This window comes from Sipha flava, unplaced genomic scaffold (genome assembly GCF_003268045.1).
Source record: "Sipha flava isolate LNK unplaced genomic scaffold, YSA_version1 117_pilon_pilon, whole genome shotgun sequence".
NCBI lineage: Eukaryota > Metazoa > Arthropoda > Insecta > Hemiptera > Aphididae > Sipha > Sipha flava.
Genome location: NW_020271741.1, coordinates 2,528,178 through 2,544,027, shown reverse-complemented (window position 1 = coordinate 2,544,027; position 15,850 = coordinate 2,528,178). Strand labels below are relative to the sequence as shown.

Genomic DNA, 15,850 nt, shown 5'->3' with positions numbered 1-15,850 from the left:
CCTATTGGAAGGCAAATAAAACTTAAAAATAAAAATTAATTTCATTTTCTCAGTGATAATCATTTATTTTTTTTATTGATCAATATAGTAATATAAAGCTCTGCAAAGTTTTTTTTGGGGGGGCTTTGAACGTTTTTGAGGGGGTTTACTGCACCGGGTACCTTTTCTACGCCACTGATAACAGGTACCTTATTTATAAAAGAGGCATGTGCAGAAAGAGTAGTTTCCCTCTAGGAATTTTTTTTTTTCAAAGTTGGCCACACTAAACAATAGTGGAAGTTCTTCTGAACACAAAAAGCACTATCAAAACTTGATAATTGTACGAATAATTATTTTGATGAGAATTTTCTTGTTGAATATGTCTATCAAAAATCCCGTCAAGTGTGAAGTGCGTGCAGTAATCCGGTTTCTCAGCGCAGAAGGAAAAACACCAACTGAAATTTTTTCACGGATCAAAAATGTTTATGGTGAAGGTGTTATGAACCGGACGAACGTATTTAAGTGGTGTCATGAATTTAATGAAGGTAGAACGAATATACATGATGATTAAAAGAATGGAAGACCTTCAATTGTGACTTATGAGTTTGTGCGAAAAATCGGAGAAACTGTTCATGAATACTGCCAATCGACAGTGGATGAAGTTTCTTCAATGCAGAACGATACTGTAAGACACTAAATAAGCACAAGCAAGCGATTCAAAACCAATGAAGGGAAATGTTAATTGAAGGATTATGGTTGTTGCACGATAGTGCTCGCCAACACCAGTAAGGCACATTTGGACTTATCCGATAAGAAATATTTGAACCATCTTGCCCTAACTTGGCACTTTAAACTTTCTTTTTTTCACCTACTCGAAGACATACATGGTTGGAAAAATGTTCAATTAAAGAGGAAGTGTAACAAGTGGTCCTTAACTGGAAGATGACAATAGATTTTTGAGGAGGACATCAAAAAGCTACTAACATGACTGCATAGAATGAGAAGACTATGTGGAAAAATAGCTTATATGAATAATTAGCTAATAACAATAATTATATCAAAATCATGTATTTTTTTTTTAATACAATTCTTTTCAAAAGTTAGAAAATCTAATACTTTTAATTTCTGAATTAATCTGTAATTCATTATTTGCAAATATTTGTTATAATGAAAAAAAAAATTTAAAAATCGCTGAATGAAAAAAATATGGTAATCTAAAACTTTTTACAGACAAATAAATAAGTAGAATGTATTTTTATTATTATCTATTAATTGAATTATACCTATGTGCTATTCATTTAAAAATAATAAGCTATAGTAGCAAAAATTGATGTAAGATATTTCTATTTCATTTACCATAAAAGTAAATCAAACACTTTGAAATAATTACATTGAAGTGTATCTTATAAAATACATATTTTTAAGTATACAGGAAATAGTTTAAAAATTTATTTCATACTTGAAATTAAATACTTAATTATTTTTATTTTAAAACTTAAATAGTTAAATAGTTATTTGCCACCAAATAACATTTTTCTGAAGTCATCATTAGTTAGTGCAGCTGTATCACCACCTAATGTTGTTGAAACAGATTTATCAGACTTTTTTTGCAACACACTAGGTGTAAAAGATAACTTTGTACGGGCATGATCACGTCTAAAAAGATATATAAAAATGTACTGAAAAATATAAATTTTTAGGTTGTAAAAACATAAATACTAACTGCACTAATGATGAAGTTGAAGCTTGTGATTTAAACTTTGCAACAGGAAGATATGATTTACTCTCAGACGGATTTCTACGTTCTGGTGGTTGACTCAAAGCTACTGAAATAGTTCTATCCTGAATTACCATGTTGTCAGTTTTTAACAATGCTTTAGCAGCTGATATCTAATCAATCAAATAATTAAGTTTAAAATTACAGTAAATTATTATGGTTAAATCATGTTACCTCGTCTTCATAATCAATATAGGCTAATCCTTTAGAATGTCCATTTCTAAATGTAACAACACGTACATCTTTTAAAGTTCCATATGGTTTAAAAATGTTTTCTATATCAATTTTTGTGTAGTTGAATGGCAAACCTTGCAAAAATTCAAATTTTAAATTTAAAAATTTAGTTTAATAAAACCATAATATGCTATAGTAAATTCTATAATTTATTGTTTGTAAAGAAAAATAACTGAAAAAAGTTTTCTTTTCAATTTATATATATAAAAGAAATTTTACAATTTCAAAATAAAAATTTTATTAAAAATAAAAAATTGTCTAGATATTTAATGCAGGAAGCTAAGTATTTTATTTTTTTAACAATTGTAAGATACTAACATTTAAAGCCATTTGAAGAAAATTGAGGATATTTTAATTAATAGAATATAAATTCTTATCATTCCTTAAGATTCACCATATTTAACACATTTAATTTATTATATATTTTGAACTAACATAGTTTAATTAATATTTATACAGTTATTTTATAAAAATACAGAGCACAAAATAATTGAAATTTTGTTAAATAGTATTAATATAAATGTATCCAATTTTTTTTAACAGTGTAATATAATAAAACAATATAAATTATTGTTATTATTTGATTTTAAACTCAAGAATCCTTTAAAGAAATACAGAAATTAGTATGCTCTAGTTATTTAAGTAGTTAAACTTATTTAATGCAACTGTCATAATAAAAATTAAGTTTTACTAATTACAATCACATGTATAAACATAAATAAAATATGTTAACATTGTAATTAATTAAATTCTACACTTGTATAAAAATTTGATATGCTATCACATTTTGAATAATAAATAAAAAAGATTTAACATAAATATCAACAAAAAAGTTTTTACCTTTAACAAACAATTTATTTTTTTCTAGCTTAGTAGGGAATCGTAATCCTGATTCTCTACTTTGTTTATCAGGTTCACATTTAGACACAAACATAGGTCGATTATTTACAAGTTCACGGTCTTTTTTTAATGCTTCTGGAACCATTTCCTATGAAATAAAATTAGATTGCTAATAATATATACAATAACAGCTATGTTTGTCATACTTACTGGCTTTTCGAAAAGCACATAACCAAATCCTTTAGATCGTCCCTTAAAATCTCTTACTAATAATACTTCGCAGTGACCAATTGAAGACAATGCATCTTTCACCTCCAATTCAGTCACAGCAAAATCCAAATTACTAACAAATACAGATCGATATTCTTTACCTTCAATCTCCATGTGTCGACCACCTTTGTCAAGGTTTATTTCAGCTAAAACAATTTATAATTCATAAATATTTTATTTTAAAAAAATTATGGCTATTTATTTATTTATTCATAATATTTTACCCATTTTTTTAAATATTTTCTTCATATTAACCATATTAATATAAATTTTTACTTCAAATAATTTAATAATAAATATTTACTAAACCAGTATATGAGTAAATAATAAAATGTAATACAGAATAAAAACTAAACCAATAATTAATTCAGTAAAATATTTAGAATAAAAGTATTTGGAAATTCCAAACAAACTAGTATACCTACTATCAGTAAATTAACATTATTAACTGCTGAGCATAACAGATTGGGTAGAAACCTATATAGTATTTCAACAGATAAAATATCCATTAATGTCAAAATAAATTGAATCTAAACTGTGCTATTTGTAAATATAAAGTTATTATGAAAATTGCACAAAAAATCTATTTATTGAAAAAGTCTTAATATTTTTGGAGTACTAAAGCTATAATAATAGCTTTTAAATTAAAAATAAAAATTAACTAATTGAAAAATAATGTAGTTTAGTTAATCTGTGTATATATATATATATAAATTAATTGCTCTGTGTATATAAGAGAATAACTTGAGAATGGTTCGACTGATTTAACTGATTTTTTTTTTTTTTTTTCATAATTGTCTGGTACAAGACTTTTATTAAAGAAAAATGTTAGAAAGTCTATCGAATAAGTCGAACATTTGTTACTATATACAGTAGCGCACACACAAAAATGAATAGGGGTAGCATATTGAATGGAAAAATAACACCCACCCACTAAATCACTTTCAAAAACAGACCCGCGGGGGCTTCGCCCCCACACCCCCCTAACTGGAATTCTCTAAACTTGTTCAAGATTTAATAATAAAGTATTGAATGTTAATAAAATAAAATACAGGTTCTCGGTTGCTATTAGTTTTTATTGATTATTGTAAGTCTTAATAATTATACACACTTGGAGTAAACATCAAACTAAAATTAATATAATAAAGCCTTTTGCAATAAGCTACTATTATTTGAAAATGTATTAATTACAGTATCTGTGTCAATTTTAATATCATTTTCACATGATAGTAACATTAAATTTTCTAACCGACTTTCACACATGGTACTACGAAGTTTGTTTTTAATAATTGTCAATTTAGAAAAGGTTCTTTCGGGTTTCTTTAGTTTTTATTACACGTAGCACGTTTAAACCGTTTTACCAATAGAATTAACGAACAGTTGTACAGGCTTGCCTATTTTAATGTCCCTGAATAATTATTATTATAGTTTATGTAGGTATAGGTACAATTGAATTGATATCCTCATATAAGTCATGAGACTTCGGCTACCCAAACCACCCACCTCTAAAAATGCAGAGGCCATGGCTTCTCAAAAACCTCTTCAACACGCCACTGTACGTATTAGATTTATTATGATGTAGATATTTTGGGGCCAGGAGGACCACCCACCCACCCAATTTTTCAGGGGTAGCAGTTGCTATCCTTGAACCCTCCAGTGTGCGCCACTGACTATATATGTGACGTGTTCGACGGTTTGTGTCCAATAAATTTTTGTATTTATTAAACATGAAATTTGGTACAAAGATAGACATTGGAGAAAGACATAGACTACTTTTTATCACGAAAAAAATAAAAGGAAGCTGATGTACACATGATAAAGCCCAGAAAGTTATTGTTTTGTTGTTGCTATAACAACCGAAAAAACAGAAAGGAACCCTATCGTCACACACCTCAGTGGGCACCTCAAGCCCGGATTATGATAATTTGGGGCCCGGAGCCAAACAATTTTAGGGGCCCATAACCATAATCAAAATATTGATGATCCACACCATAAATATATTTCAGAAGAAAAAAAAATTATATTTTAATATATAAATTTATTTCTTATTTTTTTTTAATAAAAAAATAAAAATGTTATTTGTATAAATAATTTTTTCTTTCTTTTTGGGAAGCAAACCCTTTAATTATATAATCGGTATTAATTACCTCTAAATCATTACTCTCTGAACATAAAACAATTAAACTCTTTAAATTTATTTGAGAATTTCTCGTTCTATACTTGTTTTTTATACGAGCTAAAAAAAATAAAAAGTCAAAAAATCGAAAAAATTGAAAAAACCTATTTTGCTCTTTGCAAAATAGTTCACAGCTTTTGCAATGTTGTACGTATGTCAGACGGAGAAAACACATGCGGGTGTAACGTCCTCTTAATTAACAAACGATTTTGCAGATACGATCCAACCAATTCATTAAAAGTCTCTAAAATTGTTCTCATCAAGATTCAAAATATCTTGTGTATAACTGTGACTTTTCAAATGACATTGTTTGATGCAATAGATATTAAGCATGGAAACTTACTGCCAACATTTTAAATTCAAGATCAAGTTTACCATTTGTCTGGTTTTCTATTACCCAGTGATCCAGAAGAACCAAAGTTTTTATAAATATATTTCATGGGTGACTCAGAGAATGAAGGCGTTTGTCTGTTGCTCCTAATATCAATAAATATTGTATGATTTACAATGGAAATTACAAAATGACGATTATAATTTTTTTATTTGCCTATAATAATCTAACCTGACATAATGAAAGCATTTATTTTCACAGACAAAGCCGAGTAATTCAAAAATTAAAACAAATATTATAATCGTTAAATCTTACTTGTTCGAAGTTTTTTAATAGGGGAAGCTTCAGATTCTTGTCCAACATCTTTTTTGGCAAATGGTACTTTAAAATTTCCATTTGATTTATCATTATTACTAATTTGTTCTGTTTCATTCCACTAAAATAGAAAAAATAATAATATCATTTAAAAACTTATAGCACAATTTTTATTACTTTTCGTTTTTTTGCTTCCTTCTCTTTATTTCCCATCTTGTTATCGGTTTTTTGTTCTTTATCTTGTATTTCTTGTACCTGCTTCATTCTAATAATATAAATATAAGTATAAATTAAAAGATATTAAGTACATTTTGAATTAATCCATTTAATGTTTTTCTTCAATAATAAAATACAAGGTTCATTTAAAAAATAATGATTATTTTTTAATACAATTAAAACATTAAATTTATTAAAAAATACTAAGTTTAAGGAAAATAAGAAAAAATTATGCATGGTGTTTATATATTTAAAAAATATGTATGACAGTGGCCAAGAGAAGTTTTTAAGGGGGCATTAATGAGAAAGGAGATACTAAATATATATAAAAATTTGATTCAGGATATGTCTGAAAACTCAAGAACTTGTGTAATATTTGTGTGAAGTAACAGAAGATTTTAATATAGGAGTTGGTGTGCATCAAGGATCGGCTCTAAGCCATTATTTGTTCTCTATGGTAATGGATGATGCTACGAAAGATATACAGAGTGAGGTACCATGGTGTATGATGTATACTGAAGATATAGTTTAGGTAAGAGAAAATCTGAAAGAAGTTAATAATAGGTTGGATGAGTGGAGCTCTTGAAGGAAAAGAATTGAGAATTAGTAGAAATAAAACAAAGTAGAGTATGACTTTGTAGGGAGATACCAAGAAATTGAAGGTATGAGAAGACCAATGACAATAAGTGGTGATGTGATAGGTGAAGTCAAGAATTTAAAATATATAGGATAATTTGTACAAAAGGATGGGGGTTTTGGTATGGATGTAACACATAAGATTAAGTACAGTTGAATGAAATAAAGAGAAACCTCAGACGTCTTATGCAATAAGAGTATTCCAATAAGGTTGAAAGGTAAATTTTACAGGTGTAGCGAAACCAACTATGCTATATGGTTTGGAGTGTTGGACGGTTGACAGGAGAATAGAACAGAGTATGAGTGTTGCAGGATTGAGAATGCTTAGATGAATGAATAGAGTGACAAGAGAAGATAGAATAAGGAACGAATATTTGAGAGATAGTATTGGTATAACGTCTATAGAAAAGATGAGAGAAAATAGACTTGGTTTGGGCATGTGATAAGACGAGAGGAAACAAATGCAGTAAGAGTTGTTATTAAAATAAACATTGAAGGGGAAACAGGAAAAGGAAGACCAAAAAAGTAATGGTTGAATATGACCGAGAATAATGTTGTGGCTGTTGATGTGTGCGCAGAGAATGTAGAAAATCAAGATGAGTGAAGGTTTAGGACAAGGGTGGTCCACCCCAAATAGAAGGGAGAAAGGTGAAGGAGAAGAAGGATTATACATACATTTTAAATAATAAAAAAAAAAAATAGCATTATTATAAACAATAACTTACTTAATTTTATATTTTTCTTTGCAATTTAATAATGAGTTTAAATCACCATACAATGTTTCATATCTAATCCACTCTGAACCAATTGTTTCAGGTGAATCTGTATTAGTCATTAATGCTCGTGCAAAAATTTTACGTACATGTTTTTGATCGCCAAATTGACTAAAAATAAATTGAAATAATAAAAATAGGTTATAAGATTATTATTTAAATTTATAATTCAGACATTTAACTAATACATTTTTTTATATTGTACATACATTTCAACATTTATATACTTCATCCAATAAGAAGAATATTGATTAAGACCAGCACTTAAAATTTCATTCCACATAGTTCGAACACGTTCCATATCACCTGTTATAATAGCTTCAAAATCTGTCCACCATAAAAGTAATTCACAGTTTGGATCTCCAGAGTGTCCAAAGCCTAAAATTTATTTTTTATTTAATTAATGTTCTTATATATAAAAATCATTGTTAAAACTAAATACTTTTAATAAACTGGAACAACAACTGACAGGGTAAAATTAAAAAATACTTGTAGTTCTAATGGAAGGTAATCAAAATTTAAAGAGCTTATATTTGAATTTATTTACTATGGTTTTTAGAAAGGTACAATTAAATTATAAGATTTTGAAATATACAGTATTTATGTACATTTTTTACAAATTTAAAGACTGATAAATTAATTTATACATTATAACAACTATTCCCAAATGTTTTATCTGACAGTGACTTTTTAGACAAATTATAACTGCAGTAACTTATTTTCAATAACTAAAGTAACATGAATAATAAATTAAAACTACTTTACCTAACATTTATTTAATTTTTGCATGACTGTAGTGCCTTAGGAACAGGCATTAGAATAAATAATATTATATAGTTCTATAATTCATAAACATGAAGAGATTTATCTGGTTTAAGAATTAGTATACCCAGATCATATTTTTATTTTATAACTATAATACATACTTTCAAGAAGAAATTTTTGAGCCTGTTCTAACATCAATCTTATATCTTGAATTTGCTTTAATTTAGTCTCAGCATTTTCGTTATTGAGACGTCTTCTCAAATAAAAAATGTAAGAAAGATATAAAGAACGATATTCTGCAGATGAACTAAACCATGAGCTTATTGCTTTTTCCATAATTTCTAAAACAAAATTACTATCAAGTGTATGTTTAAATAAAATAAAAATTAGGGGTAGTGTGGCCAAGTGAAATAAATCACTTTGCTTTAATAACCAATCTCTGATGAATTTGCTTTGGGGCTAGACCATGATCCTGAAAGAAGAAATAAAATAAACCACACCTCCCCCAATCAATTGTTTTAAAACACAAATTCCAGCATAACTGTTTTCACATGAATCAACCCTACTATATCTCTATGGTACTCTTACTATAGAACACACTAAGCAAATAGAGGTAATGGTCATAGAAAATCTTTAAAAAAAAAATCAGCAATTTTTTTGTAAATAATAAAATGTATAATATACCTGTAATTTTTTCATGTGATTGATTATAAGTTTCAGCTTGAATTAAATAAGTAGTCCAAAGATCTGCAGACCATGAGCAGTTAGCTACAGACCTCTTACAAGTTTCTAATATGTAATCAGCTTCTTTAATTGTTACTGCAATATAGTCAATATAATCAACCCAAAGTGTGTGTATTAAAGGTAAATCAGCAATAGCGCGTTCATACAAGCATATTATTCGAGTTGGCTTATTTCCACCTTCTTTAGGATTTTTTTCCCATTGAATATATTCTACATAAGAATCTAGTCGATCTTTAACTTCTAAAGATAACTAAATAAATATAAATTAATATTTATAAAATTATCTTAAAAAAATGTTGTCAATGAGATTCTATGATAAAACAAAAAGCATTGTAATACAATTTAAAAAATAAAATGTAATTGTATTTAATAAATAAGTAATAAAACTTACCAAACGGTCTTCAAAAATTTGAATTTTTTGTAATTTATTAAGAGCTTTTTTATAGGTATCCTCAACTGATTTTTCTATTTCAATATTTTCAGAAGCAAGCCATTGCTTATATTCAGTATAAGTGTTTTCCATATCAAATAAAGGCACAGAAAGTTGACGACGATATAAATTATTTATACGGCGTTTTTGGTCATTTATGGATTTTTCATCAGTACTCTCCTATAAATAAAAACTCATTTAGTTTTAACGATTAACTTAAATAAATATATGAAATTTTTATCCAACCTTCAACGATAATAAAATTAATTTTTCAAATTCATTGTACACTTCGAAAAGAACATTTCCATTAGGTACATGAAGACCACCGGCAGTTAATGCACGTTCCATTAATTCCCGTATGGTATCTGTTCCAGTGGTATCAGACATGCAACCAATTTTAAACTGTACATACTCTAACCATAAATCTATACCTATAGTAAAATAAGAATAAGTTCAGTATAGCAACAAATAAAACAATACATTTAAATGTAACAATTAATGTATAACATTAAGCACAAAAATAAAGAAAAATTTAAACATGACTGTTTATTATTCATTAATTTAGATAAATAATTCAGAGAATATGATACACCAGTAATTTAAGCTACAATTATGTTAAGCCGGGTTTACACGACGCGAATCTGATGCGCGAGGCAAAATTCGCGAGGCTGCTTCGCGAGACATCTGATTCACCTAAATGTTTACACGATACGTATTTATGCGCAAAGCAATGTGATTCAGGGCAAGCCACAGTTTATGTGAGGCAACGATGGCGGCAATACGTGTGCCAGTACCTCCAGTTGCAGCAGCGTCATTTGCCATTATTACGATGCAAATTTAAAAAAAAAAAAATGCAAAGCAAATAACGGCGACGTTGGTGGTGTAGACATTTGTTTCAACAACGGTTGCAGTATAATAAATTGAATACATTGATTTTGATCCATGGCGTTACGTGCGAGGCAAGACGCTCAAAGAAGTAGTTCACACGACTCGAAACAAATCGGCGAATCTCCTTTGACGCGCGCCCAAATACCGACTGAGCTACCGCTCGCCACGAGGTATCCTCGCTTGACTCGCTTATCACCCGAGGCAAGTTCAGACGGGTCGAATCATGTCGAATCTTGACTCGCGCATCAGATTCGCGTCGTGTAAAGGTACGCGTCCATAGGTACGCATCGTACGTATCGGACGAATCGTATGAAACGGATCATTTTGTGGTAGTGCGTCCACTGTATCCGTAGCGATCGGATTGCCGATGCGACGGTCGGATTTTTTTAATTAACATTCGCATTATCGTAGCGAAATCCGTATGACGTCATCCGCACCAATCGGAAAAGTTGCCCCTTCGATCAATTTCGTCGGCATTACCGACGGACCGATACGTGCGATCCGTCCGCTGCCGGCCAGTGGACGCATATGTATAACTTACTATACTAATAATTCTAAAATCCGTTTCATACGATCCGTACGATGCGTACCTATGGACGCGTACCTTAAACCCGGGTTTATACACGGGAAAAATTATGTACAATTATAGTAGAGATTCCATTTTTTTTTTGTCATTTTAAAGAGAAGAAAACTATTGATGATGAAATGTTATTGTTTTTATTTTAGAAAAAATAAAGTACACAAGGTTATTTATAAGTCAAAATTTGAAAATTATTAATTTATTTATTTGGCTAAAAAAATTAATGAAAACATAAAAATGTACATCACGTATATTTTCTTCTTTAAAACAAAATAAAAAAAAGAGCTTTTACTATGAATTTACACAAAATAGTTTTATTCTGCCCAATAAGGTTTTTCTATGAAAATTATAGAGAAATTGTAATTTTATTCATATATCAACGGGCATGATTACGCGTCATACACTTGATTGTATTTACCCCATACTGCAGCCTCTAGCACCACCAAGCATTAAACTTAGAGTATACTTTTAATTTTTAAGTATCATTTTCTTTTAATGTAATTGATTTAAAATTAATATTAATTAATAAAATAATTTAGATAAAAAAAGTTAAATTGTTCTTAACCCAAATAAAATTTAGTTATTTAAATTTTAGAATTTAGTATAATAGTAGTAGACTAACTTTTTTTTTATACAATATTTAGGTTATAACCTTATTCCACTACCTGAAGTACTGTTTAACAGCATTTCCAAATGACTGTTATATTGCCGATTTTTTAAGAAAAAAAAAAAAGGTTATAAGTTATAACTTATAACCTAATATAAATTACAACTTAAATTACCAATAACAATATTGAGGATTATAATTAGTACTTTGAGCGGTAAAAATGTACATAAAAGGGTAGTCAAAATATCAAAATTAAACTTGGAAAGTAAAATTGAATAATGTACTTACTTAAATAATCTTTAACAGCTTTTTCGCATAATTTAATAACATTTTGTTTTTCTTCATCAGTAGTTGCAATACTTATTTCATCTTTTATCCAATCGATCCATAAGTCTGTAAAATTTAAAAAGCTAATAAATTAACACAGAAAATAAAATACATAAATAATTTATTGCATAAAAAATAAATATTTTTAACAATTATATTTAAAATTAAAAAGTAAACAAAATCATTGAAATTTAATGCTTTCTTAATTCTACTATAACAGTAAAAACATAAAGTAATTTTAAACTTAAATAGCCTACACACAATATTGATATAATATTTCATAGATTTATTATTTTGGAATTAAAATACTAAAATAATTTAAAAATTATTAAATTAAATTAATAAATATATATATTTTTTTTTGATCTTCAATCTTTCGATTGATTGACCGCAGCTCTCCAGGCTTCTCTGTTAAAACTCAGCTCCTTTAAATCTCAATAACTGCCTATTTCTATGTCCTTCATACTTTGTGAAATTTATTTCATTTTTGGTCTTCCTCTTCCAGTTTTACCATCAACATATCATTCAATAATCAGCTTCAGCAAACTATTATTGCGCAACATATGTCCTATTATATTATCTCTTCATTTGTTAATCTTTTGCTCCATATAATCTTGAGCATTTTGCGGTAACAACACATTCAAAAGCTTCTAATTTTTTCTACTCAGTTGCGCTTACTGTTCAGGTCTTCTTGCATCCGTATAGTGTTATACTCCATACGTATATTTTCAGAAAGTTTTTCCTTGTGTCTAGTCTCACACTGTTTGTGGTTAGTAAATGGTTTTAGTTTTGAAATGCTCTTTTTCCTTGTCTAATCCTATTTATTATGTCTCACTTGCTTTTACCATAATTTATTTTACAGCCAAGATAGCAATAGCTTTGCACTTGTTCGATGGGTTCACCTTTAATATTTATGTTAAGCCATATTCTATTTAATTTGCTACATGACATATTTTTAGTCTTATTTTTGTTTAATTTTATTCCGTAATTTCCTAAGATATCTTCCGTTTTCTCAAATAATAACTGTAAATCTTCTTCTTTTTCAATGAAAAATGCGATATCATCTGCAAATCGAAGTGCTATTACTTTTTATCCACCTACTCTGGCTCTTACTTGTATTTCATCTTTTATTTTTTTTATAGCTTCTTCAATAAACATATTAAACAAAATAGGGGACAGAATGCATCCTTGCCTTACTCCCTTATCAATTCTTGCTATTTCTTCTGTTCTATTATATAATAAACACAATTTCAAATAAATACAATCATTACTTATTAGGTATAACATTAAACAAGAATAACATTTAGTAGATCTCCTATATTTTCTTAATTTATATGAAATGTAATATAATTATTTGATAATAATAATAAAATAAGAATTTATAAAATACCTGCACTTAATGGGTATTTTTCATTTAGACGCTCTCTAGCAATACGTAGTTTGTCCAAATCATGTATACTACGAAGGGTTTTAATTAATTCCACATGTGCTTGATAATCAGATGGTGAATTTTTGACCTAAAAGAATACACAATATATAACTTTATAGAGTTCACTTACTTTAATTACTTAAATAATTTAAAATCTGAAGGAAATAAAATGAATTAAAAATAATAAAATGATATAGTAAAATAAAATTAAATCAATGGCATGGAATTCTCAAAACATAAAATACAAAATTAAAGTTTCTTTTTAAATAAGTATAAATTATTGAGGTTAAAAATATAATGAAACATAAAATAAGTTTGACATTACTACAGTTTCTAAAATAAATATATTTTACTAATTTCATATTTGTGAAAATATTTAATACTAGTCAAGTATTATGATTTGAAACAAAAATCTTTAAAATATAAGTTTGTAACTTAATATCAGAAAAACTACTATCTTAAGATTCTTATAACTAGAATCTTTAACAGATCTTATAGAAGGTTGTATATAGATTTGAGGTATAAAATCTATTACACATAAGTTCAATTATATTCTTAAATATTTTTCAATCCTATTCAGCTGAATCCCTCATATTATCACATTTTGCATGTAAGCTCTAGTCAGGGTCTATTGACCCTTTTAATCAATTATATAAATGATTTACTTGTCTGTACTCTAATTTATGGACACTTCTATATATTTTAAAGGTGTCTGAATCAAATAAGTATACAAATGATTAATATATTTTAAGAAATTTATTAGAGCAAAATAGAGAAAAATATTTTTAAGCTCTAGCAAGTTCAAGCTATCTCTAAAGTTAAATAATAAATTGGAATCAATTTAAAATAAATTTAAAATGTTTTCTTTAACTTGAAAAAAAATACTGAGATAGTAAAAACTATTAATTTCAAGAACTCCATCTAAATCAATGGTTTCCAACTTAGTAGTAAAATGAGATTTTTCCAAAGGGTAAAGACAAGACTAATTTATTGTTAGTACTATTTGTTATTATTATTATTATTGATTTTACATTAATGTGGAGTATTGTGGGTACTACTAATACAGTACTAAAGAACTTCTACCCCACATGTCCTAACTCAGTCAAGGAATATTTTTAGATATTAAAAATTTAAAAAAGTAATCTTCCTTAGACTTTGTGAAGTCAATAGTCAAAAAAAAATAAATTATGAAAACTCATAACTAGCATAATTTTAGTAACAATTGATGTCGAGTATTTATTGTTGTCAGTAACAGCCTTGAAATTACAGATTCCATTTTGCCATAACTTACAGGTATAAATGTGAATTTTCGACTATACCAACAATAAAATTGAAATTGAAATCAAATCAAAACCAATTAAAATTGAAACACGAATATGTATACTGGTCGGGACTGAACTGAATATTAGACAAATTGTTCATAATATGGAATATCAATCATTTAATTGATTAACAATACCATAGATTTTTATATGCAATATAAAACTTTTTTGTTGTCATTTTTTGAATGATTGAAATAAATAAAAAATTATTTATTTATTTGCTTTTAAACTAAAATATTTAGAGGGGGTTTTTGATAACATTTAACCCAATTTATGGTAAAATTCTCATAATGATTGAAAACTGCTGATCTAAATAATCCAATAATAAAATAATAAACACTGTACATATATATTACCAATATATATAATCAATCATATTATATTTATCAATTATCACTGATACCTAAATATTTAATACATTATATTTATATTATTATCAACAAAACACTAATTTCAATATTTTCAAACTTAATTTTTAAAAATATTACCGCATCTTCCAGAACTTCAATTTTTTCTTTCAAATGAACTTGCCTAATATTTTCTAAATTGTCATCGTCAGAATCTGAAGAAGATATGGTACAATCAGAATCTACATCCATTTTAGACGAATTTGCTTAAACTATAATTAATTGAAAATAAAGAAAATAAATGAAATAAACAAAATATAAGAATAATACACAACTAAAACGTATAATTTTCACGTTTTTATCGATAAAAAAACACAATATACAAGTGCCATTCTACTGATAATTTTATAAACATAGAGTAGTGATAACCACAAATAACCGGAAAAGAAAATCATGATATAAAACGGGGCATTACAACTTTTCCTACATAGTATTTTACTGCTATATGTAAAAACGTCATATTCGTGTCGTGTGAATTGAATATTTCTAGACAAAATCACATTATTTTAATGTCGAATGTCGATGGATTGAAATCATGTCGAATTGAAACTTATTAAACTATATGTTGACCTTAAGTTAGTGTCCCATAGCTATTAACCCTTAGTATTAAAAAATCTTATATATATATATATATATATATATTTTTATTTTTTGTGTGGAAAATTTGGTAATACATCTGGAATTAATATGTTTTGTTTTCATCAAAACCGGTTTCGGTTGAAGACTACGGGTTACCTTGGATGAGTTAACTTATTGGTCCCAATCTCCTATAATTCTGTTACCTCATGGGATACAAATCACTTA

The 15,850-nt window shown here is 27.5% G+C and overlaps 1 protein-coding gene across 1 annotated transcript; it reads right to left on the bottom strand.

The window, feature by feature from the left end:
• Positions 1-1,444: 1,444 nt before the first annotated feature.
• Positions 1,445-15,331, bottom strand: LOC112693204 (squamous cell carcinoma antigen recognized by T-cells 3-like). The gene is made up of 16 exons (XM_025568179.1): positions 15,128-15,331; positions 13,279-13,405; positions 11,850-11,954; positions 9,733-9,917; positions 9,448-9,666; positions 8,997-9,306; positions 8,474-8,653; positions 7,757-7,925; positions 7,500-7,658; positions 6,100-6,187; positions 5,923-6,043; positions 3,041-3,246; positions 2,831-2,978; positions 1,931-2,064; positions 1,703-1,869; positions 1,445-1,635 (listed from the first exon to the last, which is right to left on the bottom strand). The coding sequence occupies exons 1-16, from the start codon at positions 15,236-15,238 to the stop codon at positions 1,491-1,493; spliced, it is 2,574 nt and encodes an 857-aa protein (XP_025423964.1). The 5' UTR covers positions 15,239-15,331; the 3' UTR covers positions 1,445-1,490.
• Between the last annotated feature and the right edge of the window lie 519 nt (positions 15,332-15,850).

Bases quoted from the DNA above. Each gene is read 5' to 3' on its own strand.
- LOC112693204 (XM_025568179.1), bottom strand. From the start codon at position 15,238: ATGGATGTAGATTCTGATTGTACCATATCTTCTTCAGATTCTGACGAT. The intron at 3,247-5,922 runs GTAAGATTTAAC...AAATTGTTTTAG, and splicing joins TATTAAAAAACTTCGAACAA to CTGAAATAAACCTTGACAAA. The intron at 1,636-1,702 runs GTTAGTATTTAT...ATATCTTTTTAG, and splicing joins TCAACTTCATCATTAGTGCA to ACGTGATCATGCCCGTACAA.